Source organism: Fusarium oxysporum, chromosome 13 (genome assembly GCF_000149955.1).
Source record: "Fusarium oxysporum f. sp. lycopersici 4287 chromosome 13, whole genome shotgun sequence".
In the NCBI taxonomy this organism is placed as follows: domain Eukaryota; kingdom Fungi; phylum Ascomycota; class Sordariomycetes; order Hypocreales; family Nectriaceae; genus Fusarium; species Fusarium oxysporum.
The window spans coordinates 1,406,061-1,426,913 of NC_030998.1; the positions used below are offsets into that span (position 1 = coordinate 1,406,061).

At 48.8% G+C, this 20,853-nt stretch overlaps 12 protein-coding genes across 14 annotated transcripts; 7 read left to right on the forward strand and 5 right to left on the reverse strand.

Moving 5' to 3' along the window:
- Positions 1 to 141: 141 nt before the first annotated feature.
- FOXG_16801 (uncharacterized protein) lies at positions 142 to 583 on the forward strand (the record flags this gene model as incomplete). The annotated part of the gene is made up of 3 exons (XM_018396810.1): positions 142 to 213; positions 265 to 374; positions 427 to 583. The coding sequence occupies 3 exons, from the start codon at positions 142 to 144 to the stop codon at positions 581 to 583; spliced, it is 339 nt and encodes a 112-aa protein (XP_018257587.1).
- A 345-nt stretch (positions 584 to 928) lies between these two features.
- On the forward strand, positions 929 to 1,491 carry FOXG_22596 (uncharacterized protein). Its single transcript, XM_018403010.1, has 2 exons — positions 929 to 1,362; positions 1,416 to 1,491. Exons 1-2 carry the CDS (start codon positions 1,070 to 1,072, stop codon positions 1,423 to 1,425), a joined length of 303 nt encoding a protein of 100 aa, XP_018257588.1. The 5' UTR covers positions 929 to 1,069; the 3' UTR covers positions 1,426 to 1,491.
- A 181-nt stretch (positions 1,492 to 1,672) lies between these two features.
- FOXG_16802 (uncharacterized protein) lies at positions 1,673 to 4,186 on the forward strand. Its single transcript, XM_018396811.1, has 4 exons — positions 1,673 to 2,018; positions 2,071 to 2,171; positions 2,234 to 2,867; positions 2,919 to 4,186. The coding sequence occupies exons 1-4, from the start codon at positions 1,741 to 1,743 to the stop codon at positions 3,937 to 3,939; spliced, it is 2,034 nt and encodes a 677-aa protein (XP_018257589.1). The 5' UTR covers positions 1,673 to 1,740; the 3' UTR covers positions 3,940 to 4,186.
- Positions 4,187 to 4,632: 446 nt separating this feature from the next.
- FOXG_16803 (uncharacterized protein) lies at positions 4,633 to 5,875 on the forward strand. The gene has a single exon (XM_018396812.1). It carries the CDS (start codon positions 4,658 to 4,660, stop codon positions 5,771 to 5,773), a length of 1,116 nt encoding a protein of 371 aa, XP_018257590.1. The 5' UTR covers positions 4,633 to 4,657; the 3' UTR covers positions 5,774 to 5,875.
- A 729-nt stretch (positions 5,876 to 6,604) lies between these two features.
- FOXG_16804 (eukaryotic phosphomannomutase) lies at positions 6,605 to 7,736 on the reverse strand. The gene has a single exon (XM_018396813.1). It carries the CDS (start codon positions 7,663 to 7,665, stop codon positions 6,901 to 6,903), a length of 765 nt encoding a protein of 254 aa, XP_018257591.1. The 5' UTR covers positions 7,666 to 7,736; the 3' UTR covers positions 6,605 to 6,900.
- Positions 7,737 to 7,848: 112 nt separating this feature from the next.
- Positions 7,849 to 9,817, reverse strand: FOXG_16805 (uncharacterized protein). Its single transcript, XM_018396814.1, has one exon. The coding sequence runs from the start codon at positions 9,601 to 9,603 to the stop codon at positions 8,107 to 8,109; it is 1,497 nt and encodes a 498-aa protein (XP_018257592.1). The 5' UTR covers positions 9,604 to 9,817; the 3' UTR covers positions 7,849 to 8,106.
- A 563-nt stretch (positions 9,818 to 10,380) lies between these two features.
- FOXG_16806 (uncharacterized protein) lies at positions 10,381 to 11,993 on the forward strand. The gene is made up of 2 exons (XM_018396815.1): positions 10,381 to 11,152; positions 11,208 to 11,993. Exons 1-2 carry the CDS (start codon positions 10,550 to 10,552, stop codon positions 11,781 to 11,783), a joined length of 1,179 nt encoding a protein of 392 aa, XP_018257593.1. The 5' UTR covers positions 10,381 to 10,549; the 3' UTR covers positions 11,784 to 11,993.
- A 57-nt stretch (positions 11,994 to 12,050) lies between these two features.
- Positions 12,051 to 12,841, forward strand: FOXG_16807 (uncharacterized protein; the record flags this gene model as incomplete). The annotated part of the gene is made up of 2 exons (XM_018396816.1): positions 12,051 to 12,470; positions 12,521 to 12,841. The coding sequence occupies exons 1-2, from the start codon at positions 12,075 to 12,077 to the stop codon at positions 12,839 to 12,841; spliced, it is 717 nt and encodes a 238-aa protein (XP_018257594.1). The 5' UTR covers positions 12,051 to 12,074.
- A 4-nt stretch (positions 12,842 to 12,845) lies between these two features.
- On the reverse strand, positions 12,846 to 14,783 carry FOXG_22597 (uncharacterized protein). 2 transcript variants are annotated; one of them, XM_018403012.1, is made up of 2 exons: positions 14,290 to 14,783; positions 12,846 to 13,995 (listed from the first exon to the last, which is right to left on the reverse strand). In XM_018403012.1, the coding sequence occupies exon 2, from the start codon at positions 13,952 to 13,954 to the stop codon at positions 13,124 to 13,126; it is 831 nt and encodes a 276-aa protein (XP_018257596.1). In that variant the 5' UTR covers positions 13,955 to 13,995; positions 14,290 to 14,783; the 3' UTR covers positions 12,846 to 13,123. The 2 variants fall into 2 exon arrangements, with proteins under 2 accessions (XP_018257596.1, XP_018257595.1); XM_018403011.1 differs by having other exon boundaries at positions 12,846 to 14,783.
- A 407-nt stretch (positions 14,784 to 15,190) lies between these two features.
- Positions 15,191 to 16,747, reverse strand: FOXG_16809 (uncharacterized protein). 2 transcript variants are annotated; one of them, XM_018396818.1, is made up of 4 exons: positions 16,294 to 16,747; positions 16,196 to 16,246; positions 15,673 to 16,146; positions 15,191 to 15,621 (listed from the first exon to the last, which is right to left on the reverse strand). In XM_018396818.1, exons 1-4 carry the CDS (start codon positions 16,312 to 16,314, stop codon positions 15,352 to 15,354), a joined length of 816 nt encoding a protein of 271 aa, XP_018257598.1. In that variant the 5' UTR covers positions 16,315 to 16,747; the 3' UTR covers positions 15,191 to 15,351. The 2 variants fall into 2 exon arrangements, with proteins under 2 accessions (XP_018257598.1, XP_018257597.1); XM_018396817.1 differs by having other exon boundaries at positions 15,269 to 16,146; positions 16,294 to 16,624.
- A 564-nt stretch (positions 16,748 to 17,311) lies between these two features.
- Positions 17,312 to 17,572, forward strand: FOXG_16810 (uncharacterized protein). The gene has a single exon (XM_018396819.1). It carries the CDS (start codon positions 17,349 to 17,351, stop codon positions 17,517 to 17,519), a length of 171 nt encoding a protein of 56 aa, XP_018257599.1. The 5' UTR covers positions 17,312 to 17,348; the 3' UTR covers positions 17,520 to 17,572.
- A 758-nt stretch (positions 17,573 to 18,330) lies between these two features.
- FOXG_16811 (uncharacterized protein) lies at positions 18,331 to 20,415 on the reverse strand. The gene is made up of 3 exons (XM_018396820.1): positions 19,731 to 20,415; positions 18,865 to 19,683; positions 18,331 to 18,815 (listed from the first exon to the last, which is right to left on the reverse strand). Exons 1-3 carry the CDS (start codon positions 20,319 to 20,321, stop codon positions 18,741 to 18,743), a joined length of 1,485 nt encoding a protein of 494 aa, XP_018257600.1. The 5' UTR covers positions 20,322 to 20,415; the 3' UTR covers positions 18,331 to 18,740.
- Positions 20,416 to 20,853: the final 438 nt, after the last annotated feature.

Sequence of the window (20,853 nt, forward strand, 5' to 3'; positions counted from 1 at the left end):
GACGAGTACTTCTCACCTGCCTCCACGGATTTCGGACCCTGGTAGTGCTTACACCCCCATTTATTGTTATCCGCGACTCGAGGCATTTCTGAGATTGAAAAACAAGACTCCCACAACATATTTTCATCAATTCGACTCAATATGACTTCTGAGGAATCTGGAGAGTACTTTTCTGTTTCCACCATCGCGGTAAATCCCGACAGAATTGGCGAGGTATGACCCGCATCACAGTGTTATGCCCAGTCTGTTTTCTCACATAATCAGGCCCATGCCTGTCTGACCGAAGTTGCCGAAGCCACTTTGAAGGAACCAGGTGCCAAGATCTATAGGTTCTACAAGACCGAGGGCAAGGACGAATTCGTCTGTATGGAGAAGTAAGCCCTTTACATTTGAGAGACATAACTGTAACTGACCCGGATGCTCAAGGTTTACTGATCGAGACGCGTATGCGGCGCATGTTGGTTCAGAGCATGTGAGGGAATGGGCAAAGAAGTACTTGGATTCAGGCATCTTTGTTGGGTCTTTTGAGTTTCATCCTCTTGCAAAGGGAGGTCCTGGAGCTGGTGGTTTTGACCGGCCTTAGTCATTGCACAGCAGACTTTGGTGGTAGCAATTTGCAATGAAAACTGTCGGTCGTCTAGCAAGATGACTAGCATTACTTGGAGTACAGATATCTGACTTGCGCGAGTTGGGGACAGGGGTACCGTGCAGCAGACCCAGATCTCGATGGGACGCTTCCTCAGCCTTCTGTTCCTAGCCGTTCTACGATGCAACTGCGTCTTCCATAGAAATCTAGCAACAGTTTTGTCACCAATCGTTGGACAGAGCGATACTCATCGACATCATGGTCACGTGCTGATGAAACCAGTCCTTGCTTGCAGAGGGGGCATTGACATCATAGTGCCACTTTTCCCATCGCCACCCGGATAGCATATCAACTATTCAAGACAGAGCAGAGCAATTCCTAATTCTTGCTAACTTGAATAGTTTGGATATCAAATAAACTTGCCAAATTACAACTAAAGTACCGCCTGAAATCTCAACAAATTTTCTTTTCAAGATATCCACAATGGCAACAGAAGAGACAATCCAAAACGGCCGATCAAATGTCGGCGATCAGAGCGACAATTCCGAAAACAATACACATCAAATGACCCAAGGTTCACAGAATAACCAGGTTGATCGATCCAACACTGGGTCTCAAGAAGCCCTCAATCAGCCTCAAAACGAACAGCCTATTCAACCAGCGAGCCAAGAGACGGAAAAGAAAAGCAGCGCACCTCGCGTGAGATTGGATATGGATCTCGATGTTGAGTTACAACTGAAAGCGAAGATCCAAGGTGATCTTGAATTGGCCATACTGTAAGTCTTGCTGACCTTGAAACTCACCTCGATGAATCTAACATTTGATGTAGGGAGAAGTGAGATCATCATTCGGGTTTAATTGTGGGAGCTTCTCAAAATGGAGTTAATGTCTTTATCATGAAAGCGAATAAACAATAATATCATAATCCATCTTCTATTATACGCTCCTGTACTTGTCTTCGCGTTTATTTATTTGCTCATGGTGAGAGCCTCAGGGTAGCTGGTAGATGCCAGCATCACGTGCAGTCTATGCCACTAACCACATTTGTCAATTCTCCTCCGCGGACCCGCGGCTTCGACCTAACATCTCCGCGTCATCAGTCTGACCGTGTCAATTGATCGATATCTGATGCCGATGCGCGCATATTTCGCACAATGAAGCGCAATTATTCCGGGGCGCCTATTATGTCGACTTACCGGGCATCTCGGCTGCCAGTTTCGTGCCGCCCTTGCCGCGAGAAGAAGCGGCGCTGTGATCGCAATCAACCTTGTTCGAATTGTACCCAGCGGCGCCTCACATGCGTTTACGAGAATGGCAGTCGAGCAACTAACCCTTTGGAGACTGATACATTACCGGAGCGGAACCCCGGTGAGGCTTCAGTCGACCCGAACGGAAGCACCTTGGCCTTCTCTCCTCTTAGACAGTTGGACCTGTTAGTCAACCTGTTCCCAATGTACACTCACTCGCCGTGCTAATGGCATCAGAAACAAGGAAATGCTTGACAGGCTAACTAAACTAGAAAAAGCTGTCTTCCCAAATGGGGCTCAAGTATCACAGCTTACCCAACCAGAACCAACTTCCTCCCGTAGGAGCCTCAAGCCTGAATCCTGCTATGTCGGTCCGTCCGAAGCTGATCAATCCATACAGACCGCAAGCCGTTCAATTGCCACAATGAGACTCCCTCAAGCGACAAAAATGCTTCTATCAATGCGCGCTTAAACCATTTGATGTCGAATCTTCCGCCTGCCCATCAAGCACATCTGCTATGCGAACACTTCGTTGACACCATCCAGCCTACATTCGGTGTCCTGCATGTACCATCGACTAGATCACTCGTTTATAGCTCAGTGGACTCTGACAAAGAAGTTCCACAGATTGACGAGTTGCTCATGCTTTTCAGTATCTTTGCTGGTGCGGCCTTGGCCTGGACAGATGAACTTCTTCATAAGCTTGAAGCAACAAAAGAGAACGCCGTGTCGGCCTTCGACTGTTATTTTCACTCTGCTCTGTCGATTATTGAAGAACCTTGCACACCACTACCACCCTCGGTCACAGCTGTCTCAGCGATATCTACCCTTGCACATGTGGCTATTAACTCCGATGATGTCTTTCCGGCCAAGGCATTGGACCTTAGAAGCCGGTGCTACAATATGTGCCGCGAAATGATGATCCATCGCTTAGACAGCCCGGCAGCACAGAAAGAGCGAGACGTAAGCCCGGCCAACAATATTGAGTTGGAGGTTCAGAGACGTGTATGGTGGAACATGGTTGCTTCTGACTGGTAACGCATCCTTTCTATGATCAGTGGCTGATCTAGCTGACCCTTCATCAGGTTGACTTCGTTCTCTGGGAGCTCCCAGGAGGGTATCTATACATTCATCCCGAGACTGCTGAGAGTCAAACAGCCGTGTAACGTCGACGACGTTGCGCTCACGATTTCAGGCGACATACACGATTTACCTATCTCCGTTCCAACAGACATGACATTCTTCTTTCTGCGACTCAGAACGGCAGAAATATCTCGCGAGATTATCGATACGATCACACCCCTGGCCGACGACACCCCCGAAGAAGACTACGAAGTCATTCTTCAGCTTGATAGAAAACTGCAGAATTTTATCAAGGGTCTTCCTGATTTTTGCAAGCTCGACCCGGAGAGTATGCAGAAGTCCAAAGAGATCTGCGAATTGAGACCGTTCATCTACTGGCAGCGAATAAGTCTTCACCTCGGCATCCATGCACGCATTTGTCGACTTCATCGTCCTTATCACCTCGCAGCCTACTCAGATCTTCGATATTCTTACTCTCGAACCACGATCCTCACATCAGCATACAAGATTCTTGAACTCAGACGCATGATGGACGACCCGGTTGCCAAGCTTCACTTTAGACCTGAGAGGTATTTGGTAATCTTCTTGCACGTCACCTCAGCCGCTGTAGCGTTGGCAGTCGACCTGTCTCACAACCCTGATGCCCCCGACGCGGAAGCCATAAAGGAAAAGGTTAAGGGCGCGTACGAGACGCTGAACAAATCGAGGAAGAACGCGGAGAGTTTGATCAGAGGTATCGAGAAGAATATGGAACAGGTCATGGGGACTTTGCAGAAACAGCGCACGAATGCGATGAAATCAGCTTCGCCAGCTGCGACATCGAGCGCGAACTTGGATTCGGTTCCTGAAAGTGCTTTCACAGACATGAATGATATTACAGTGGGCATGCAGGAAGACGGTTTCGGGGACGAACATTCGCACCAGCTCTGGTCAGACTTTTTGGCTGCTGTCCCTGACCTTGAAGAGTTTCAGTGGACTTCTCTTCTGCAAGACCTCGACTTTGATCCTAGCAACTTCAGTTAAGAAGTTCGAAGCATGGTGTTAGACGGATTGCAGCATGAAGCTACTATGATGCATATATCGTGGGAGGCAACTCGTTGGCCAGACGACATGCCTGTCGACTTGGTATTGCCTGTAATGAGGCAAGAGATGTATTGGGTAATACTTTAGTACCATCCTAAGCCGTTTTTGACGGAGACACCTTCTTCGAGTTTGCGTGGAGATGTCAAGATTAAAACTCTGCTGTCTCATGCTATTATTTGACGTTGCCGCCCAACATATGTCTGAACTTCGAAGTTTGTGTCATTATAACTGATTGTCTGTTACAGTTTCCTGAGCTGGATGCAGCTGTCTCAACCGGGGTTGAAGTTAATGTCCGATTAGTCCGGTTCGGACACAGTCTTTCACGGATGGCCCAAAAGGGAAATCCTCGACCGCGGACTTCCGCACCTGATCTCCGACACATGAAGTATTTATAAACGGCAACTCCAATTTGCAACGAACAAGACAAAAACACTTTACATATCATCAATCAATATTGTATTGAAGAATGAAGCAAACAAAGGCAAGTTTCCCAAACTACAGGCTGGCAACAAGGCTAACACCTCCGTAGGCTATCATCATCGGCGGAGGCCCCGCGGGCCTCGCAACCGCTCTACGCTTACAGCAGCAAGCGAGCGTGAACTGCACGATCTATGAGCTTCGATCAGCACCTTCCACATTGGGGAGCGCCATAGGCATCATGCCAAATGGTCTGCGCCTTCTTGATCGTTTGGGAGTTTACTCAGAGCTCAAGGAGCGCGGAAGCAGCCACTCCAACATGACCATCCATTCTATAAATGGAGGAGTTCTGGGACGAAAAGACATGGTTGCTGCAGCAAAAGAACAGACTGGTTATGGGTACATGAGAATCAAACGAACTGATTTACTGGACACCCTATTGAAAGCGGTTGCTGAAGCTGGTATCGCTTTGCACTACAACAAGTCACTCATCTCCATCACAGAATCGGCTGATTCAGTCACCGCGACCTTCTCTGACGGGACCAGCGATACGGCAGACCTTCTACTTGGATGCGACGGGATTCACTCTGCTGTACGACGCCTGCATGTCGATGCAGATCAGGCACCTGTATACACAGGGATGTCAGGCCTTGGCGCCATGGTCCCAGCTTCTTGTGTTTCAGAGGCAACCCAAAAAGAAATGAGAGGCATGAATATCACGATGACTCAAGAGGGTATGTTTGGAGTCATGACGTGCACTGCCTCTGACGATGAGATTCAGTGGTTTTTGTCAAAAGAAGTACCGCTGCCGGACTCTGAGGACGCCCGCAATGGATGGGAGCTTCATCGACGGGAGGAGGTGGAGGGGTTTAAGACTCAACTTCACAAAACTCTCGAAGATGCGGGTGGAGAATGGGGGGATAACTTACGAGAGCTTATTGGCAAGACGACAGCTGTGAAGTTCTACCCGATTTACAAGCTACCCACCGGAGGAAGATGGTACAAAGGAAGAACTCTCCTTCTTGGTGATGCCGCACATGCCATGCCACCTCACGCTGGCCAAGGTGTATCGATGGCATTCGAAGATGCGTTTCTCCTTGTACGACTTCTAGAGAAGGAACTGTCTCTTGTGGATGCTTTCAAGCTGTTCAATGAGATCCGGAGGCCAAGAGTTGAAGAGATTGCAAACAGATCCTCAAGCAATGCAAAGATGAGAAGAAAGACAGGGCCATGGGGCTTATGGCTAAAGGAGACGGGACTCTGGCTGTTTATGCAAGGTGCTTGGGCGTTTGGCATGGATCGATGGGGATCAGAGACGCAGCAGATGGTGTATGACATTGACGAAGTCAGCATTTGAGCCAGCGCGTTTCAGGATCTTGATTATAGGATAGTTGTTTGGCAGTTATATGTGCCTTTCTTAAATTTCAAGATTGTATGCGGTAAACGCGGCCAAAACGCGATATTCATCCTTCAGTAGACGCATGACTTCAGTATCATCTTGGCTGCGCATGGATCAACGCTCTTCCGAGCAGGGCCCCCTTGAAAAATATTGGGCACGAATCCTACGTTGAAAAGGAGAAAATGCCGCAAATGATTCTTGTTTTCTCTTTCTTCTTCCTCCATTGCCGCGTTTGTCCGTATATTCGAGGCCAGTGGCCCTTGGGGTTGTGAGAGGTTCGCGATTGAGGCCACCCACTCTTGATGAATTGAAGTCTTTAGGCAAAAGAAGTACAAGGTATCAAGTCAGAGAACTTACTAGCTTAAGAAACCTAGCCATGATTGGTTTCGAAAGGTGAGCTTCCTTATTATTTCCTAATTCCCCCACCGTCAATGATGAGATTGAAACAAATACTTCCATGGCTATGATCAGATATGATTCAAGCTGTTTCCGTTACACAAGCTGAGACGTTCGATATCCTGATGCTCTGATTACCATATTTATTGATTATCATGCTGACTTGTCGGAGTTACAGATCCGCGGTACATAGCATCAGGTTGAAAGGAAAGACATCTGGCAATGTGGTCATAGGTTAGCCAAGATGTATTTACGTTAATAATACGAAATTGAACCGTTTCGAGCGTCAAAGTTGCGTATGCCGTTTTTAAGTTTGCCAAACTTGATTGATTCGTGAACTTCGCAGGGCCGTGTTGAACAAGTATGAGAGACCACGGTTATGACCCTTGTGAGCTCTGTTACGCATCAGCATGCACGAGTCCTATTAGGACACATTGATAAAGGTGCATGTCGTGTCGCTCACGTGAACATATGCATTTAATAACGAGTTGCATTTTGGGTACGACGGTCAATGGCTTTATATCAACTGTGATGATATTGAATCCTCATGATTTGGAGAGTCCGTTGTTTGTTGTCATTTTCTCTGCTTCCCTCCCAACATGAACAATGTTTTCTGCTCATCTCCTTCAATAGTAGGAAGTAGTCAACTCCCCTCACAGTCGTGAGTTGCCAGTTATAGGCGTCTCATGTTAATGCAAAGGACCAGTCTCACTCAAACACGCAACGATACCGGCAATAGCAGCCAGAGTCCCATCCGGATTCTTCACCCGCACCGTGTGCAGCCCCAGTTCCTTAGCAGGGTAATCATTCCCACCCGGAAAGATGGCATCTCCAATGAACATGATCTGCTCCAGGGGAATCCCACTCGCCGCCGAGAGCTTCTTCAGCCCGTAGCCCTTATCAACACCTTTCTGCGTGATGTCGATAGAAGTAGCTCCGCCCATGTTGATTGACAAGTCTGGGAGTCGCTTGTATAGATCCGCTTGAATGATTTTGCGCTTCTCAAAGTCAGGATCCCAAACTTCCTTCGCGGAGGGAGGGGCTTGTTGACCAAGCGCCGAAAATGTGATCTGACTGCCTCGATCTTCAATGCGTTCACCCCAAGTCTGCTCTGGCTGAAACCCCGTTGCGTCGAGAGCAGCGTTGAATGCTTCGATGATGTTCTTCCTCTGCTCCTCACTAAACAGCTCTGCATATTCCACCTTCCACTCATCACCCTTGTGAGTGTAAAGCTTTGTGCCAGTGGTAGGCATGAGCCAGAGTTTAGAAAGGTCAGCTCGTGCGGGAAGTCGGCTGGCGACTTGTTTCTGGAACTGAGGCCAATCGCCACCGGATATAACTGCGACGTGGGCGACGCTCAAGAGATCGGCGAGAGCTTCGCCCATTGAGTCGAGAATTGCCTGCTTGCTCTCTGCAAGAGTGCCATCGAGGTCGAATGCGACCAGTTTGATCATTTTGCTTGTGATTTGGAGTTGTTTGGTGGGTGAGGGGTTGTACTGATAAGAGTTGACACGGTGTTGTAAGACCGTGAGACGAAGTAACACGCGTACCTTTTTGGGTTGGTCGCATGACTAAGAATAGCAACCGTGATCCTCAGAGATCAGCACCTACTATCGACAAAATAACAAGCTCATCAACGGGCCCAGACGAAGTACGATACTGGGGTTAGGGATTCAAAGCCTCACATAGCAACGAAAACGCATGTTTAGCTTCCCTTTGTCCTCCACAAAGTCCGTCTCATCTTAACTTGGCTACATTTCTGCGAGGCTACAGATATATATCGTCCATCCTTTTTTTCACTTCTTCTCGAAAAGACAAAGATCCCAAATTTTAAAACCTACAAGCAGCCAAGCAAGAGTCCACTGTCAGCCCACCAATAACGACGGCCATGTCTCTCACTTCCGCGCCTTTTGTCGAACAGTCGCACCAAGCTCAAGAACAAAATCGTCAAATAAATGTTCCCCGTCGTCTCTAGCATCACTCTCCACACGAACCGTACAGGTAATGTTTCTCTCCTCCGAAGCCATAGTGAAATCATCCCTTGCTTGACAAATCTGACGAAACTTGGCATCCGCTTCCTCAAGTTTTTTCTTCACAGCCTCTGCTTTCTCCTCAAAGCTAGGAAGCTCACGACAGACTCTGTCGTAGGCAGCACGGGTAACTGTTTGGTCTTTGTCGGCGTCTTCTACAGCCTTCTCTAGACTTTTTATAGCGCTGGCCATGTTGCTGACCCCAAGGCTCTGCACGAATCGCAACGCTTCGACGCTCTTTTCATAATCGGCGTGTGCTTTTTCGGATGCCTTCATCGTGGCGGAAATGGCGTCTTGCTTTCGTTCGCGGCTCTTCAACATTCCGCGATTCGCGCTGTCAGCTTCGAGCAAGGCTTGTCTCGCACACTTGGCTTCGGCGTCGAGCTCGGCCAGTCTTTGTTCGATTCGTAGGTGTTGCTTATGCGCGACGATGGATAGGCTCTTGCGGATCTTATCGCCTATTTGTTTATCTGTCATGCCAAGAGATGCAATGCGGATCCTGCGAGATGGAGTTACTAGAGGACGTCCTGAACCACTCTGAGCAGGTGATGCAGAGTCAGTGCTAGGATTTACCTCTTCTGCATCCGGTGACGGTGCTGATAAAGCTTTGCGCCTCTCGTGTTCCGCAACGGTTTCTAGAAGCTGGGAATCTGGGTCTGGAGAAGGCTCGTCCGAGTGGCTCAGCGCGGGCTGACTCTGATTGTCGTCTGGCTCTTTTTTCTCATCGAGGCACTGGTCTTGGGCTTCATCGCGGTCGCTTTCGTCATCTGAGCTGATCACCACAGTATTTGCACTTTTGCGCTTGGGTACCGGAGTCTTGGGGCTTGTGCTAGGGATTTTTTTTGACGCATGTCCTCTCTGTCGCTTTGAAGAGCGCGTTACTCGCGCGAGCGGGCTCTTATTCTCGGTCCTGACTCGTTTAGCAGCAGGTTTAAGCGCCAACTTGCCACCGGATATTGTTCTCGTGGCGAGTGGTGTTTCTGAGTCCGATCCGGGCTGTGAGTCTGTTTTCTTCAACAGAGACAAAACACCTCTGATGTCGGTTTCTGTGATGACAATTGGCTCGCCAACTCCTCTTCGCCGGGCAACTCTCAGAAGCGCAGAGCGCACCTTTTTCTTGTCAAGATCATCCAGCTTTTGTCCAGAAAAGCACATAGTCATCGTCTCGAGGAAACAATCGAGAAGGCCTTGGGTCCATCTTGTCTCGGGGGAGCACGGTATAATCTCCCAAGGAAAGGAATCACAAAGACGCCAGATTTTGACCGCGGCGGAGCGTTGAGCTGGCGTTACAAGGCTCTTGAAGACAGGATCTTCTGTGTCTGGTCCTCTGTCTTCAGAGCGAGACCTATTGATGAAGGCCATGTCGCTTCACTGCGGGGCACGAGGCGATGAGACCCCAAGATAAGAAATGAACGCTTTGGGCCAGATCCAAGAGAAATTGAGGGGTTAAGAACGGTATCGGCAGAAGGCTGAGCATGAGTGCGTTGTCACGTAGGTTGCTGGTTACACGAAAAAAAAGAAAAGAAAGTCCATGGCCAAGGCGAACAAGGAATTGAACAAGCTTGGTATTTCCGACCAAAACATTGATGATATACAGCAAAATTTTGAGTAATCGCAATATAGATATCTTTTGCTTACTCTACTGTTCAACGTGGATGTCGTATTTTTGATCATCTCAAGCATGAGACATCCCTCTCGCCTTGCCAGGAGAGAGGAGAAGGGGGACCATTTAAGCCGAAACTCGATAGACGAGGACAGCGGGGGATCAGTGAGCATCGCCCACTGAAACCGCTAGAAATTCTGCGGCTTTCCGCCGTAACTGTCATTTCAACCAGTGAAATGTCTTATCACACCGAATCACACTCTAGTCCAGCCACGAAGACGCATTGCTATTTGGATGTTGATACTTTGGATGTTTATTTTTATGCAAACAACAAAAATAACAACACGAATAGGAAGAGAACAGCACCTGTGAACAGGTTTACTAATGGACTGAAGACAAACCTGATCGATCTGTCAATGCGACTTTGGTCTCACGTAATCCTGGAAGCGAGATCCACCAACGACCTTTATTCTGCCCTTGTTCATGGTTCGAGTTGCAGGGGCTTCTTCAATGTCTCCATTCTCTTCGTATAAGACCTGAAGGATGGCAATCATACGAGGCTACACGAAAGGGCTCACATGGGCTTTCCAGGGCTTCCATGCCACCTTATATATTACGTCCCTTTCTGATAACACCCAGTTAATTTCGTCAACCTTACAGCTTCATCATCGTGTTTCTCTGCACCATTCAAGTTAAGAATCTAATATGCGACTTAGCACGCGCCTCGCCATCGTGATTGCTGGCTTGAGTGCCACATCCACTGGGCTGTTGATCCCATTAGTATCTTCGGGGCCCTTTGACGTTGGCTTGAACATCAACACTCTCACTGATGAATCCAGATGGGATCCATACGCTCCAATCGACAGCCCCCAGAAGCGCCGTGTTCTGATCTCGGCTTTTACGCCCATCGATACCCAGGACAACTCTTGCCCGCATGGAGAGGTCAACGTTCCATATATGCCTCCCAAAACTCGAGACGCATTTGGACGACAGGCTGAAGCCATGGGTCTGCCATCTGGAGTTTTCGAGGACTTGCAGCTGAAGTTTTGTCGACTCCCTGATGTGAGCCAAATAGAGAAAGAGGCTCAGAAGAATAAAACCAGACTTCCAGTCGTCATATTCTCCCCGGGTCGTGGTGTATCAAGATTCATGTACAGTACCATGGCAAGGTCCGTAGCCAGTCACGGCTACGTCGTGATCACAGTTGATCATGCTTACGACGCTTCGATCATCGAGTATCCAGATGGTACTGCCATCACTGGCGTCGTTGGTGAAGCGAACCAGACCGTTCTGGAAACATCAGCGAAGGTGAGTGACTGAAAGCTTGCTTAAGAAGCAATTGCTAACCTCGATTGACATACAGGTTCGATCGCAAGACATTTCATTCATTATCGATCAAATCAAAGACAATGTCACAGCAAGAGAGCAGTTTGGCTTATCCGAAACAGGTAGCATCTTTGTCTTTGGTCACTCAATTGGGGGAGCCACTGCCGTGTCGACATTACTCAGCGACGATCGAATCAAGGGCGTAATAAATCTTGACGGCGACATGCTTGGCCCTGTCGTCAAAACCGGTCTTGACAAACCCCTCTTTCTCATTGGAAGGCCTCATTCTCGCGAACAGGGTCCGTCATGGAACGAAACTTGGAACAACCAGCGTGGACCAGGCATGATGCTGCAGCTTGATGGCATAACGCATCAGTCGTTCTTGGATGCGCCATTGCTTGTTAGTTTGAGGGATGTTCCTGAAGACTCGAAAGCCAAGGTGCAAGCTGCCTTGGGGACAATTGATGGCAGACGAATGGCATCTCTTGTAGTTCAGCTGACCGCTGCCATTCTTGAGTACGTTTTTGACGGTGCCGAGAACCGATTATGTCGTGTGGTTGGGGGCCAATCGGAAGTGATGGTTCTGGAGATCAAGGGAATCAATTGTTCATGAGCACTCTCAGTTCTGCTGGACGAGGAGATCAAATTACGACCAACTGAACATGATGATTTATTCAAGAACCTGATTAAACTCCCGCAGCTCTGATGTCCCTGTATTGACGTGATTTTGTGACTCCGGTGCATGAATCTGAAAATGCATCAACGCCACGCATGTCATTCGGCCGCAGACTATCGAATTGGCGCTTACGTCAGAATAGCAAGGCCCAGAGCCTTATAAGAGCATACGATCAGGAATATCATGAGAGAGAATAATTCCCAACAGAAATCAGATTGACATCGTACAATGGCTCCTACAATTTTCATCGTTCCTGGGTTCTATGAAGGCCCCACGGTCTTCCAACCTCTCGCCGACAGCCTCAATGGACGAGGCTTCAAAACAGTGATCACGACTATTTCCAGCACTGGCAAGACTCCTCCAGACAGCCCAAACATGGATGGTGATATCGCGAACATCGCCAAGGACCTTGCTCCTGTCGTTGAGGAAGCAGGTGATGAAGGCGTCGTTGCAGTCATGCACTCAGCAGGTGGCTTTATTGGGAGCGGTGCCCTCAAAGGCCTGACTTCTCAAGCCAGGCAGGATTCTGGGAAGGCTGGAGGTGTGAAGAAGATCATCTTCATCACAGCTGGGGTGGCACTTGAGGGCTATGAACAAGGGCCAATGGAGTTCTTTGACTACCATGTGAGACCTTCTATTTCCTTCTCATGCCCCTGTTTCTAACCGGTCTCCAGGAGTCAAACGGTACGCAGTCTTGTAAAGACCCCAGGAGCTTGCTTTACGGTGACTTCTCAGACGAAGAGGCCAGCGAGTGGCTTCCAGGTCTTCAACATCAAGCTGACAGAGGTTGGGCGACCAAGGTTCAGTACTGCGGTTGGAGAGAGGTACCAAGTGTCTACATCATCTGCGAGGGGGATAGGATACTACCTGCTGAGCTGCAGGAAAGGTTCGCGGGTCTGGCAGGCAGTGAGATTATGAAGGTTGATGCTGGACATATGGTGCAGTTGAGTCAGACTGAAAAGGTGGCCGGCATCATCGCTTCACACGCGAATTAAGATGGCCGACACATCCTTTTGGAGCCTGTAGGCGGTAGCGAAGACAATGTTAATACATTGTTTATTTCCCTATTATTCTGACAGGGTCTGGTCAAAGGCAGCAAACCATTTGCTGAAATTGTCCAGCTTACCATCCTAATCTGTTCCCGCTCGCTCCGACCTTTCATAACGACAGTTCTCTCAAATAACAGTTGTTCATGGGAGGGTCAATATGAGCCGGCCAGTCCTGCCTGTACTCAAGACTATAATGCCGAGGAGTAGCCAGTAGACGTGGATATCATTTCATTCGCGTTTCTCCTTGACTGATCTCCATTCCGTCATCAGGCTTCCAACTATCGCGACTGAAGCCAGCCCAGCTACAAGATACCATGTCTGCCCAAGGCTTTTGTCAATTGCAACTAGTACATCTTTTGTCGCAGATTCTGACACATTGCTAACCATTTCGCTAAGACCGCTGTTGCTGATGTGCGTTCCATTCAGACCCGGTATGAGGCCATCAAGGTTGTCAGAGAGCCGGTTAGTGAAGAGCACCTGTGCAATGGGAACAGACACAGCCGGGCCAAAAGATTGAGCGAACAGCATGATGGACAAACCAAGTGGGACGTCTTCAGCCGGGAGAACTGTCTGCACAGCTGTTTGAGGTCCAATGAACCCAATGCCGTAAGACAAGCCTGAAAGTGCCGTATAAGCAATGAGTTTCTCGAAACTGGTATCAATCTTAAACGTGGTGATAAGCCCTGCCGCAACTGGCATGATGAAGGATGCGAAGAGCATGAAGGGCGTGTAATAACCAAATGCACTGGTCCCCGCTCCGTGGATGAGTGAACCGATTGTCGCTGCGATGATGATAGGTAACATCATGTAGCCGCTCTTGACAGGCGTGTAGCCACGAACGAGCTGGTAGTAGGTTGGTAGATAGTATTCTAGTACAACGCCTGTGCTGTTGACACAGAATATGAAGATGAAACCCGCAATCACGCAACGGTGCTTCATAATGCGAGGCGGAAGTGCAGCAGTGTCGCCTCGACGGACCTGATTCCAAACAAATACACCAAGGAGAACAGCAAATGTGAGGAGAGGTCCAATCACCTGGCCGCTACTCCACGGGTACATAGTGCCAGCCCATGAAAGAGCAAGAAAGAGGCTTGTGAGCGCTGGGAGAAGCAACATGTTACTAACGAGGTCAAGCTGAGCAACCTTCTGCTTAAACGTCATTTCAGAAACTCCACTAGGCTTATGATCATCCGACAGGCAAAACATGGTAAGAAGAAGCGTGACAGCACCCGTAGGCACGCTGATGTAGAAACACCATCGCCAGCTAAGTGTCTGAAGAGCACCGCCAATCAATGGCGCAGCGATGGTAGCAAGACCTTCAGCAGCACCAATGACTCCCAGAAATACAGGTCGTCGATGGAGAGGGGTGGATTGAATGATGATGATGAACGAACCAGCGAAGAGCCCGCAGATCCCAACCCAGCCACCGCTCTCCCGACAACAAGCATTGTCGACGAAACAGCAGCGCCCGAGAGTACAGACCCAGCTATGGAGATAATATTGGAAAGGAGAAAAATGCGTTTGATGGAGAAGAGCTTGTATGCTTTCCCAAAGACGAATTGGAAAGCGCAGACGCAGAGTCTGAAGGCGGATGAGTACCAGCCAACGTGAGACACCGTGTGAAAGTGATCGGTGATAGCTGGGACTGCTGTGGCAACTATGTTCATGTCTATACTGGCGAGGACGAGGATGGAGACCACGGAGAGTATAGTCAGCCAGAGTCTGATGCCTGTTGGGAACTCTGCGTCCGGTCGTTCACTTGACTCCGCAGCATGGCCCTCGACAACGCTGTCGTGTTCATGGTAACTAATCTCGTTATTGTTATCTTGCTGGTGGACTTGCTGTGATGGTGTCCGTTCGAATACGACAAGTTCTGCCATTGTTGTTGGTCAAGACGTTGGTAAGAAAAGTAAATGAGGGGCTCAGAGTTAGACGACGGATTACCAGATCCCTGTCATGCAGATCTTCCACCGATAACACCCGTCCTACAGGGTTACCAAGGACTGTACAACACCTTTTTAAAACTAACGAAAATAACGAGAAAGCTGTATGCAAGCACAGTCCAGTGGATATCCAGTTCACAATCAGTCCGGGAGTGTTGATGAAAAGCACATGTCATAACGTATAGGGGAGGTAAGAAAACTCAGGACATCTCGGCTAATGACATAGGGATTCATATAACTGTAGAGTAGATTTAGCGGATTTAAAAGTAGTTTATTCCGACACCTTGCCCGACCTCGGAAATCTTCTTGCTCTGCGAGGTCAAGGTACTTCTACTTAGGCTCATGCGCAATCCTTGGAAAGTTAGCTCCTCTTGTTAGATCGAGACCCAATAGTCGTGGCCATCATGGCTTGCAGCGAGCGGATACCGGCTGTTTGATGAAGTCCAAATTGTGTATATAATTAAAGGGAGTGTCCTATGTGAATAATATGTAATGCAGGCGATTTGAAGCCTTTCAGAAGAAGAAAAAGGAATGTCTGATGCCAGAAGTATGCAAATGCTCAACCCAGTAACCCAGTCCTAAACTCCAAAAACCTTCTAAATGTTTAATAACACTTTTACTCTTTGCCGGGGTACTTTCCAGGGTACCATTTTCCATCATCGTAGCCAGTCTTGCCGCCCTCATACTTTCCCTCGTGCCAGCTGCCATCGTCATTGCGCTTGGTCTTGTGGTCAGGGTGGTACTGGCCATCATCGAAGCCAGTGCCAGGGCCCTCATATTTGCCTTGAACTTGTTAGTCTTGAAGGTCTTATAGCTTAGAGATGTGTGACTTACCAGCTTCCCACTTGCCGTCGTCACGGCCAGTGTCGCCGCCCTCGTATTTGCCCTCGTGCCAGCTTCCATCATCCTCACGCTTCTCCTTGCCACCAGGGTACTTTCCGGGATACCACTTTCCATCATCATACTTGGTTCCTGGCTTTCCCTCGTATTTGCCGGGATGCCAGCTGCCATCATCGTTGCGCTTGGCCTTTCCACCAGGGTACTTTCCAGGGTACCATTTGCCGTCATCGTAGCCAGTCTTGCCACCCTCATACTTGCCCTCGTGCCAGGATCCGTCGTCGTTGCGCTTCTCCTTGCCGCCAGGGTATTTTCCGGGGTACCATTTGCCATCGTCGTACTTGGTTCCTGGCTTGCCCTCGTATTTACCTTCATGCCAGCTACCGTCATCGTAGCGCTTGGCCTTCTTGCCATCCTTGCCAGGGTGGTATTGACCATCGTCAAAGCCGGTGCCAGGGCCCTCATACTTGCCTGGTAATGTTTAGTATGGCGAGTTGTTGGAGAGACTGTAAAGACTTACCTGGAGCCCACTTGCCGTCATCCTTGCCAGTATCACCGCCCTCATATTTACCTGATGCTGTTAGTATGAGACTGGGTGATGGAATGAGGCAAACATACCAGGGGCCCATGAACCGTCATCGGCGGGCTTTGCAGTGGGGAGGGCCAGAGCCGTAGCGGCAAAGGCAAGAAGAGTGTATGAGTAGCGCATGTTGAGAGATGAAAGTTTATATGTAGAGAAGGGATGTTAAGAAAATTGTAGTAGAAACGATTGAGGCTGTAGTTAATAGTGGAAGCGACGGTGTTGTAGCGAAGGTTGTTGTGATTGTTGTAGAAGAGATGATGATGATGAGAATGATAAAATTTAATCGAATGGAGGGAATCAAACGTTGTTTATATATACAATTGTATGCCGCTTGCTTCAAACTTTGGCAGCATCGCCCAGATCGTGGGCTTACCACTAAGACATGGTCGTGGCTGGCGCCATAGCGGATACCTCGCTCCGACACTCAAACTTAGTCTCTGGTAAGGCTGAGCTGGAGCTTGACGGCCGACATGAGTTCATGTCATGCCCTACGTCAGTTGGCAAAAGGCTACTATTTTCGGGTGCCCCGTGCTTCCACGCGAACTTGGGAGCTGCTGCGCCTGGATCACGCCAGGTTAAGGTCAGCGCTAGCTGCTGCGCAATTTGGAGCTATCCCCAAATTGTCAGGGCTGAGGTCTCGATCGTGGGTGGAGGGGTCAGCCCCCAAGACCAGTTTATCCCGCAAGTTGTAACTGTCATACCCGAGAAACCAGGCTCTGGGGCTGAAAGAGGTAAAGGTCAGCTGTGCCACCGCCCTTCCTCACGAGGTCTGCGTTGTCAAACTGATCTTGGCTTGAGTAATGGAGGATGAAGGACTCGATCCTTCTCGTATCCTTTGTTGATCTGATTGTGAAAGTGTTGATGTTTGCATCCACCGTTGCGTAATATATTGGTAGCAAAAGTGCAAACTTCAAGCCCAAAAGTTCAGCTTTACAGCAGGCTCTCGAATCTCGCTAAGCCGGACAGTTCTATGACGGATACTCCAGCCAAGCCAAGACTAAGCTCAGCCCACCCCAGAGCCGATGGCTTCGGCCCATTGCTTTAGCTAAGCTTAAAAATAACCAATTGCACAGCCCGATCGAAGTCTGACATGAGTAACCAGAAAATGATAATGCTCCGTCTGAATAGTTTTGGGGAGTACAAGAGGTCTCGGGACTCGAGAATGGCGGAGGCGGATGAGGGTGTAGAGAACAAGACATGCAGAGATGGTGCTATCGATACGAGACTTTGCGTCGCGCACCTGATGGTTTTGAGAACATGATCCGGAACTAACCCTGGAACAAGCCTATTTTTACACTATTCATCAACCGTCCGATTAGATCTTGATCGGTCTCTGCTAGATGCCGCGGCAGCTCTTGAGCTTGGAGGCGAAGCAGGCATTATACACTTTATCCCGCCCTGGAGTAATATTTTGGTGAAAAGTGAATCTTAACTCAGCTACCGGAGTTTCATCCCCGTCATAGAGGATCAGCACAAATGTCACCATCCGGATGCATAATTGACAGCTCTTTGGTCCACCCAGCTCTGAGCCTCAGCGTCACATGCCCCCAACTTGAGCTCGATGTAATGTAGCATTGCTTACTATGTACTTCTGCAGTTGGCTCAAAACGCGGGATAATTGCGTAACCTAGATTAGTCAAGTTTCTGGAGCTGAACATCGATGATGCTGAGAAAGCTGATGAGGCGCTGTTTGTAATTATCTCTTGATGAATGCAGAACTTACCTTGGATGACAGATGAATGAGACATGTGCAAAACATCGGCATTACTCCGTCAGCAATCTGTCAGATTTTTCAGTAGGCCAAGTCTCTCTCCAATGCGTGTTCCGCTGAAAAGCTGGGTTCTGGCGTCTTACTGTAAGCACAATCCTTCTTTTCGTATCCAAAGGACGTCATACGGTTGTTCTCAACATCACGTCAGCATAAACTTCATATCGCGCTCCCCTAGCATATAAAGGACTCCGTCGGAACTAGGAAAGGATTTTGTGTGACCATCTACTCTTTGGAACTTCGGTTGACGAGAGTTTCGACAGTCTCCTCTTCCCAACAAGCATTCACTAATTGAAAAGTAACTGTAAGCCACGAGATAAACTCCAGGCCGGTCATAGATTAAAACTGAACACAGTACAACAAGACTTGGCACATGAGTATGATGTGCTCATGCTGCACGAGTACTTCGTTTGGTTCCATTTGAGCATTCAGTGACAAATGACGGGAAGGATTCCTTTCAACCTGCATGTCTCTATAATAATCGCTGGAAACGCTGTAAAGTAACTGGGCGGGTCCTTGGAAGCTTGACACAAATGTTCTTGGGGCAAACTTGGCACCCATAGATAATCTATCGGCCAGAAGCTCACTCAAACGTAAGTGTCCTTCACCCTACACCGCAAAAAGATCTTGCTAACCCAAGTACCCGACTAGGATCGTCACTCAACGTCAGATCTTCCATTCTTGGGACGTTCCCCATCTCAAGTCAAGGTTTGTTCACTTGTTGAAAGTTCGCTTCTTCAACCACCTGTTCACTAATTCCAGACCCTCTTTCGGCTTGTCCTGAGGAACCTGTTATGGCTTGTTAGCATCAAGTCCTCATTGACATCGAAGCACTTACCATGTGGCCAGCTCCATCAACTGTAACAAAAGCGAATGTGGTTTTCTTATCGGTGCCGCCCATCTTGATTTTGACCTCCTTATACCATCCAAACTCATCACCTCCAGCCCCCCAGGATCTTTGCCGTTGCGCAACATATTCCGGTTGTCCTTTCCAAGGCATACTGTTGCTCCATCTCAAGTTACCAGCGGTGTTGCATGCGAGGTCGAGGTTTCCTTGGTACATTAGCACGTCGATATCGTGATCGAGCAAGTATAGAATCTGTGACTGAGTGCTGATTTCTTGGTCATATCCCAGACTAAATGCCACTTCTACATCCATCGCATAAATGGAGTAGTTCGTCACTGCACTAGGTACGCCTAAGGCATCGAAAACCTTGGGGGTGTTGAGATACTTCTCAATTAGCCCTGCTTCCTTATAGCACAGATCATCTCCAGATTCGCAGGGCCTGGTGATGTCGAATCTGTTCCTGTTGCCACCTGCACCGGATTCTCCATCGTACCAGCTGATGACTCCGTCCCAGCAAACTTTACCAGCAGCGCCACAGATAGCATGGTCGGGATGCTCATAACATACCCGTGCGAGGTCAAGGCATCGCGGAAGGTTCGCAGCCATAATGTCACAACGTGTGCTGTTGAAAACAGGCTTGTCAACACCCGGGTTCGTGGTGCAGAGTGTCTCCCAGTATCCGAAGTGGGTATCCAGAGGGGAGACGTAGCCGTTGCCGATGAGAACTGACTCCAGGTTGACTTGGGGCCGCTTAGGGTAGAGACTGTTCTGTGCAACAATAGTAGCTCCCAGGACAGGGATATAGTGGCCCTAAAGAGTCAGTCACGTCGCATAACAGGGAGTGCTGGGTCACCTACTCCATAACTCTCTCCTGAGATATGAAATGGCCTGTCGGCGAGATCCGGGAATACTTGGCTCACAAAGAGCTGCAAGAACTTATGCATACTCTCAGCAGCGACGAAAGAGTTTGACGGAATCGGCTCTCCGTCATCCAAGTACGAGAAGCCAACGCTGGCAGGCTGGTCGACAAAGATATAGTTCGCATTCTCATTCCATCCATAAGGGTTGTGAACCGTTCCATTACCATGCTCGTTGATCAGACACGGTCCAAGCTCTTGAAGCAATCCCAGCATTGATGAGCCGCCAGGGCCTCCAGTTAACCAAAGCACAAGAGGGTCTGTTTTTGGTGCATTCTTGCTCTCAAAGTACCAGAAGAAAAGATGCTGGTTGCCGACATCGAGCCAGCCGGTGTACTGCTTCACGCGGGCGTCGCATATGGAGTCGTCAACCTGCTCTCTGATACGGATCGTATGCTCCGGAAATAGCGAGCTTTGGTGAACTTGGAACGTGGAGGCTTGCGGTGAGTCTGTGTCCTTGAGTGGTATCTGCGAGGCAAAAGCGCCAAGTGAAGCCCCTGCTAGGAGCAATGCCGTTCTTAGAAAGCCCATTGTTGTAATACTTCTTGGCGAAGAAGTTGAATGGGGAATTTGAACAAAGTTATAAATTGTCAGACGGTGAAACTCTGGCCGGGAATGGTTATGTAATCCTCGCGGAAATGACGACAACGAGCTCACCAGGGTAAGTCGCAAAAGGTTTTGCAAAAGGTCCTGTCTCAACTTATCTTTTACCCCGCTTCCACGGCATCTCAATCCGTACAGGATCAGCTCTAGTCTTGATAAGGAAGCTCACAGCACATTTTTGGAGTTTTCCGGTGAACCTGGAGACCAGGGCAGCGCGTGAATCAATTGAAGTTATCGAAGCCTGCGAGGCTTATCGCGTATTCTGATAAGACGGGTCAGAGATGGCCCGTGTTTGCAATGGCAATGTCCATACAGAGAGAGAGTTCAGGAATAGCTTCGAGTACTCGATCAATTTCCATGTCCAAGTAATCATGACCTGATCTGACTGAACATTCACCATGCTTCTAACATAGTGTGTCATTTTATCTCGCTACCCTCGTCCAACGAGCTTTCACAGCTC

Coding starts and splice junctions, on each gene's coding strand:
- FOXG_16810 (XM_018396819.1), top strand. CDS start 17,349: ATGAGTAACCAGAAAATGATAATGCTCCGTCTGAATAGTTTTGGGGAG.
- FOXG_16802 (XM_018396811.1), top strand. CDS start 1,741: ATGAAGCGCAATTATTCCGGGGCGCCTATTATGTCGACTTACCGGGCA. Junction 2,019..2,070: donor CCTCTTAGACAGTTGGACCT/GTTAGTCAACCT, acceptor TAATGGCATCAG/AAACAAGGAAATGCTTGACA. Junction 2,172..2,233: donor ACCAGAACCAACTTCCTCCC/GTAGGAGCCTCA, acceptor CAATCCATACAG/ACCGCAAGCCGTTCAATTGC.
- FOXG_16805 (XM_018396814.1), bottom strand. CDS start 9,603: ATGGCCTTCATCAATAGGTCTCGCTCTGAAGACAGAGGACCAGACACA.
- FOXG_22596 (XM_018403010.1), top strand. CDS start 1,070: ATGGCAACAGAAGAGACAATCCAAAACGGCCGATCAAATGTCGGCGAT.
- FOXG_22597 (XM_018403011.1), bottom strand. CDS start 14,101: ATGTTTTGCCTGTCGGATGATCATAAGCCTAGTGGAGTTTCTGAAATG.
- FOXG_16806 (XM_018396815.1), top strand. CDS start 10,550: ATGCGACTTAGCACGCGCCTCGCCATCGTGATTGCTGGCTTGAGTGCC. Junction 11,153..11,207: donor TTCTGGAAACATCAGCGAAG/GTGAGTGACTGA, acceptor ATTGACATACAG/GTTCGATCGCAAGACATTTC.
- FOXG_16803 (XM_018396812.1), top strand. CDS start 4,658: ATGCCAAATGGTCTGCGCCTTCTTGATCGTTTGGGAGTTTACTCAGAG.
- FOXG_16804 (XM_018396813.1), bottom strand. CDS start 7,665: ATGATCAAACTGGTCGCATTCGACCTCGATGGCACTCTTGCAGAGAGC.
- FOXG_16809 (XM_018396817.1), bottom strand. CDS start 16,314: ATGACGGTTCATGGGCCCCTG. Junction 16,247..16,293: donor TGACGGTTCATGGGCCCCTG/GTATGTTTGCCT, acceptor TAACAGCATCAG/GTAAATATGAGGGCGGTGAT. Junction 16,147..16,195: donor TGACGGCAAGTGGGCTCCAG/GTAAGTCTTTAC, acceptor AAACATTACCAG/GCAAGTATGAGGGCCCTGGC.
- FOXG_16811 (XM_018396820.1), bottom strand. CDS start 20,321: ATGGGCTTTCTAAGAACGGCATTGCTCCTAGCAGGGGCTTCACTTGGC. Junction 19,684..19,730: donor TCTCAGGAGAGAGTTATGGA/GTAGGTGACCCA, acceptor CTGACTCTTTAG/GGCCACTATATCCCTGTCCT. Junction 18,816..18,864: donor TTGATGGAGCTGGCCACATG/GTAAGTGCTTCG, acceptor AAGCCATAACAG/GTTCCTCAGGACAAGCCGAA.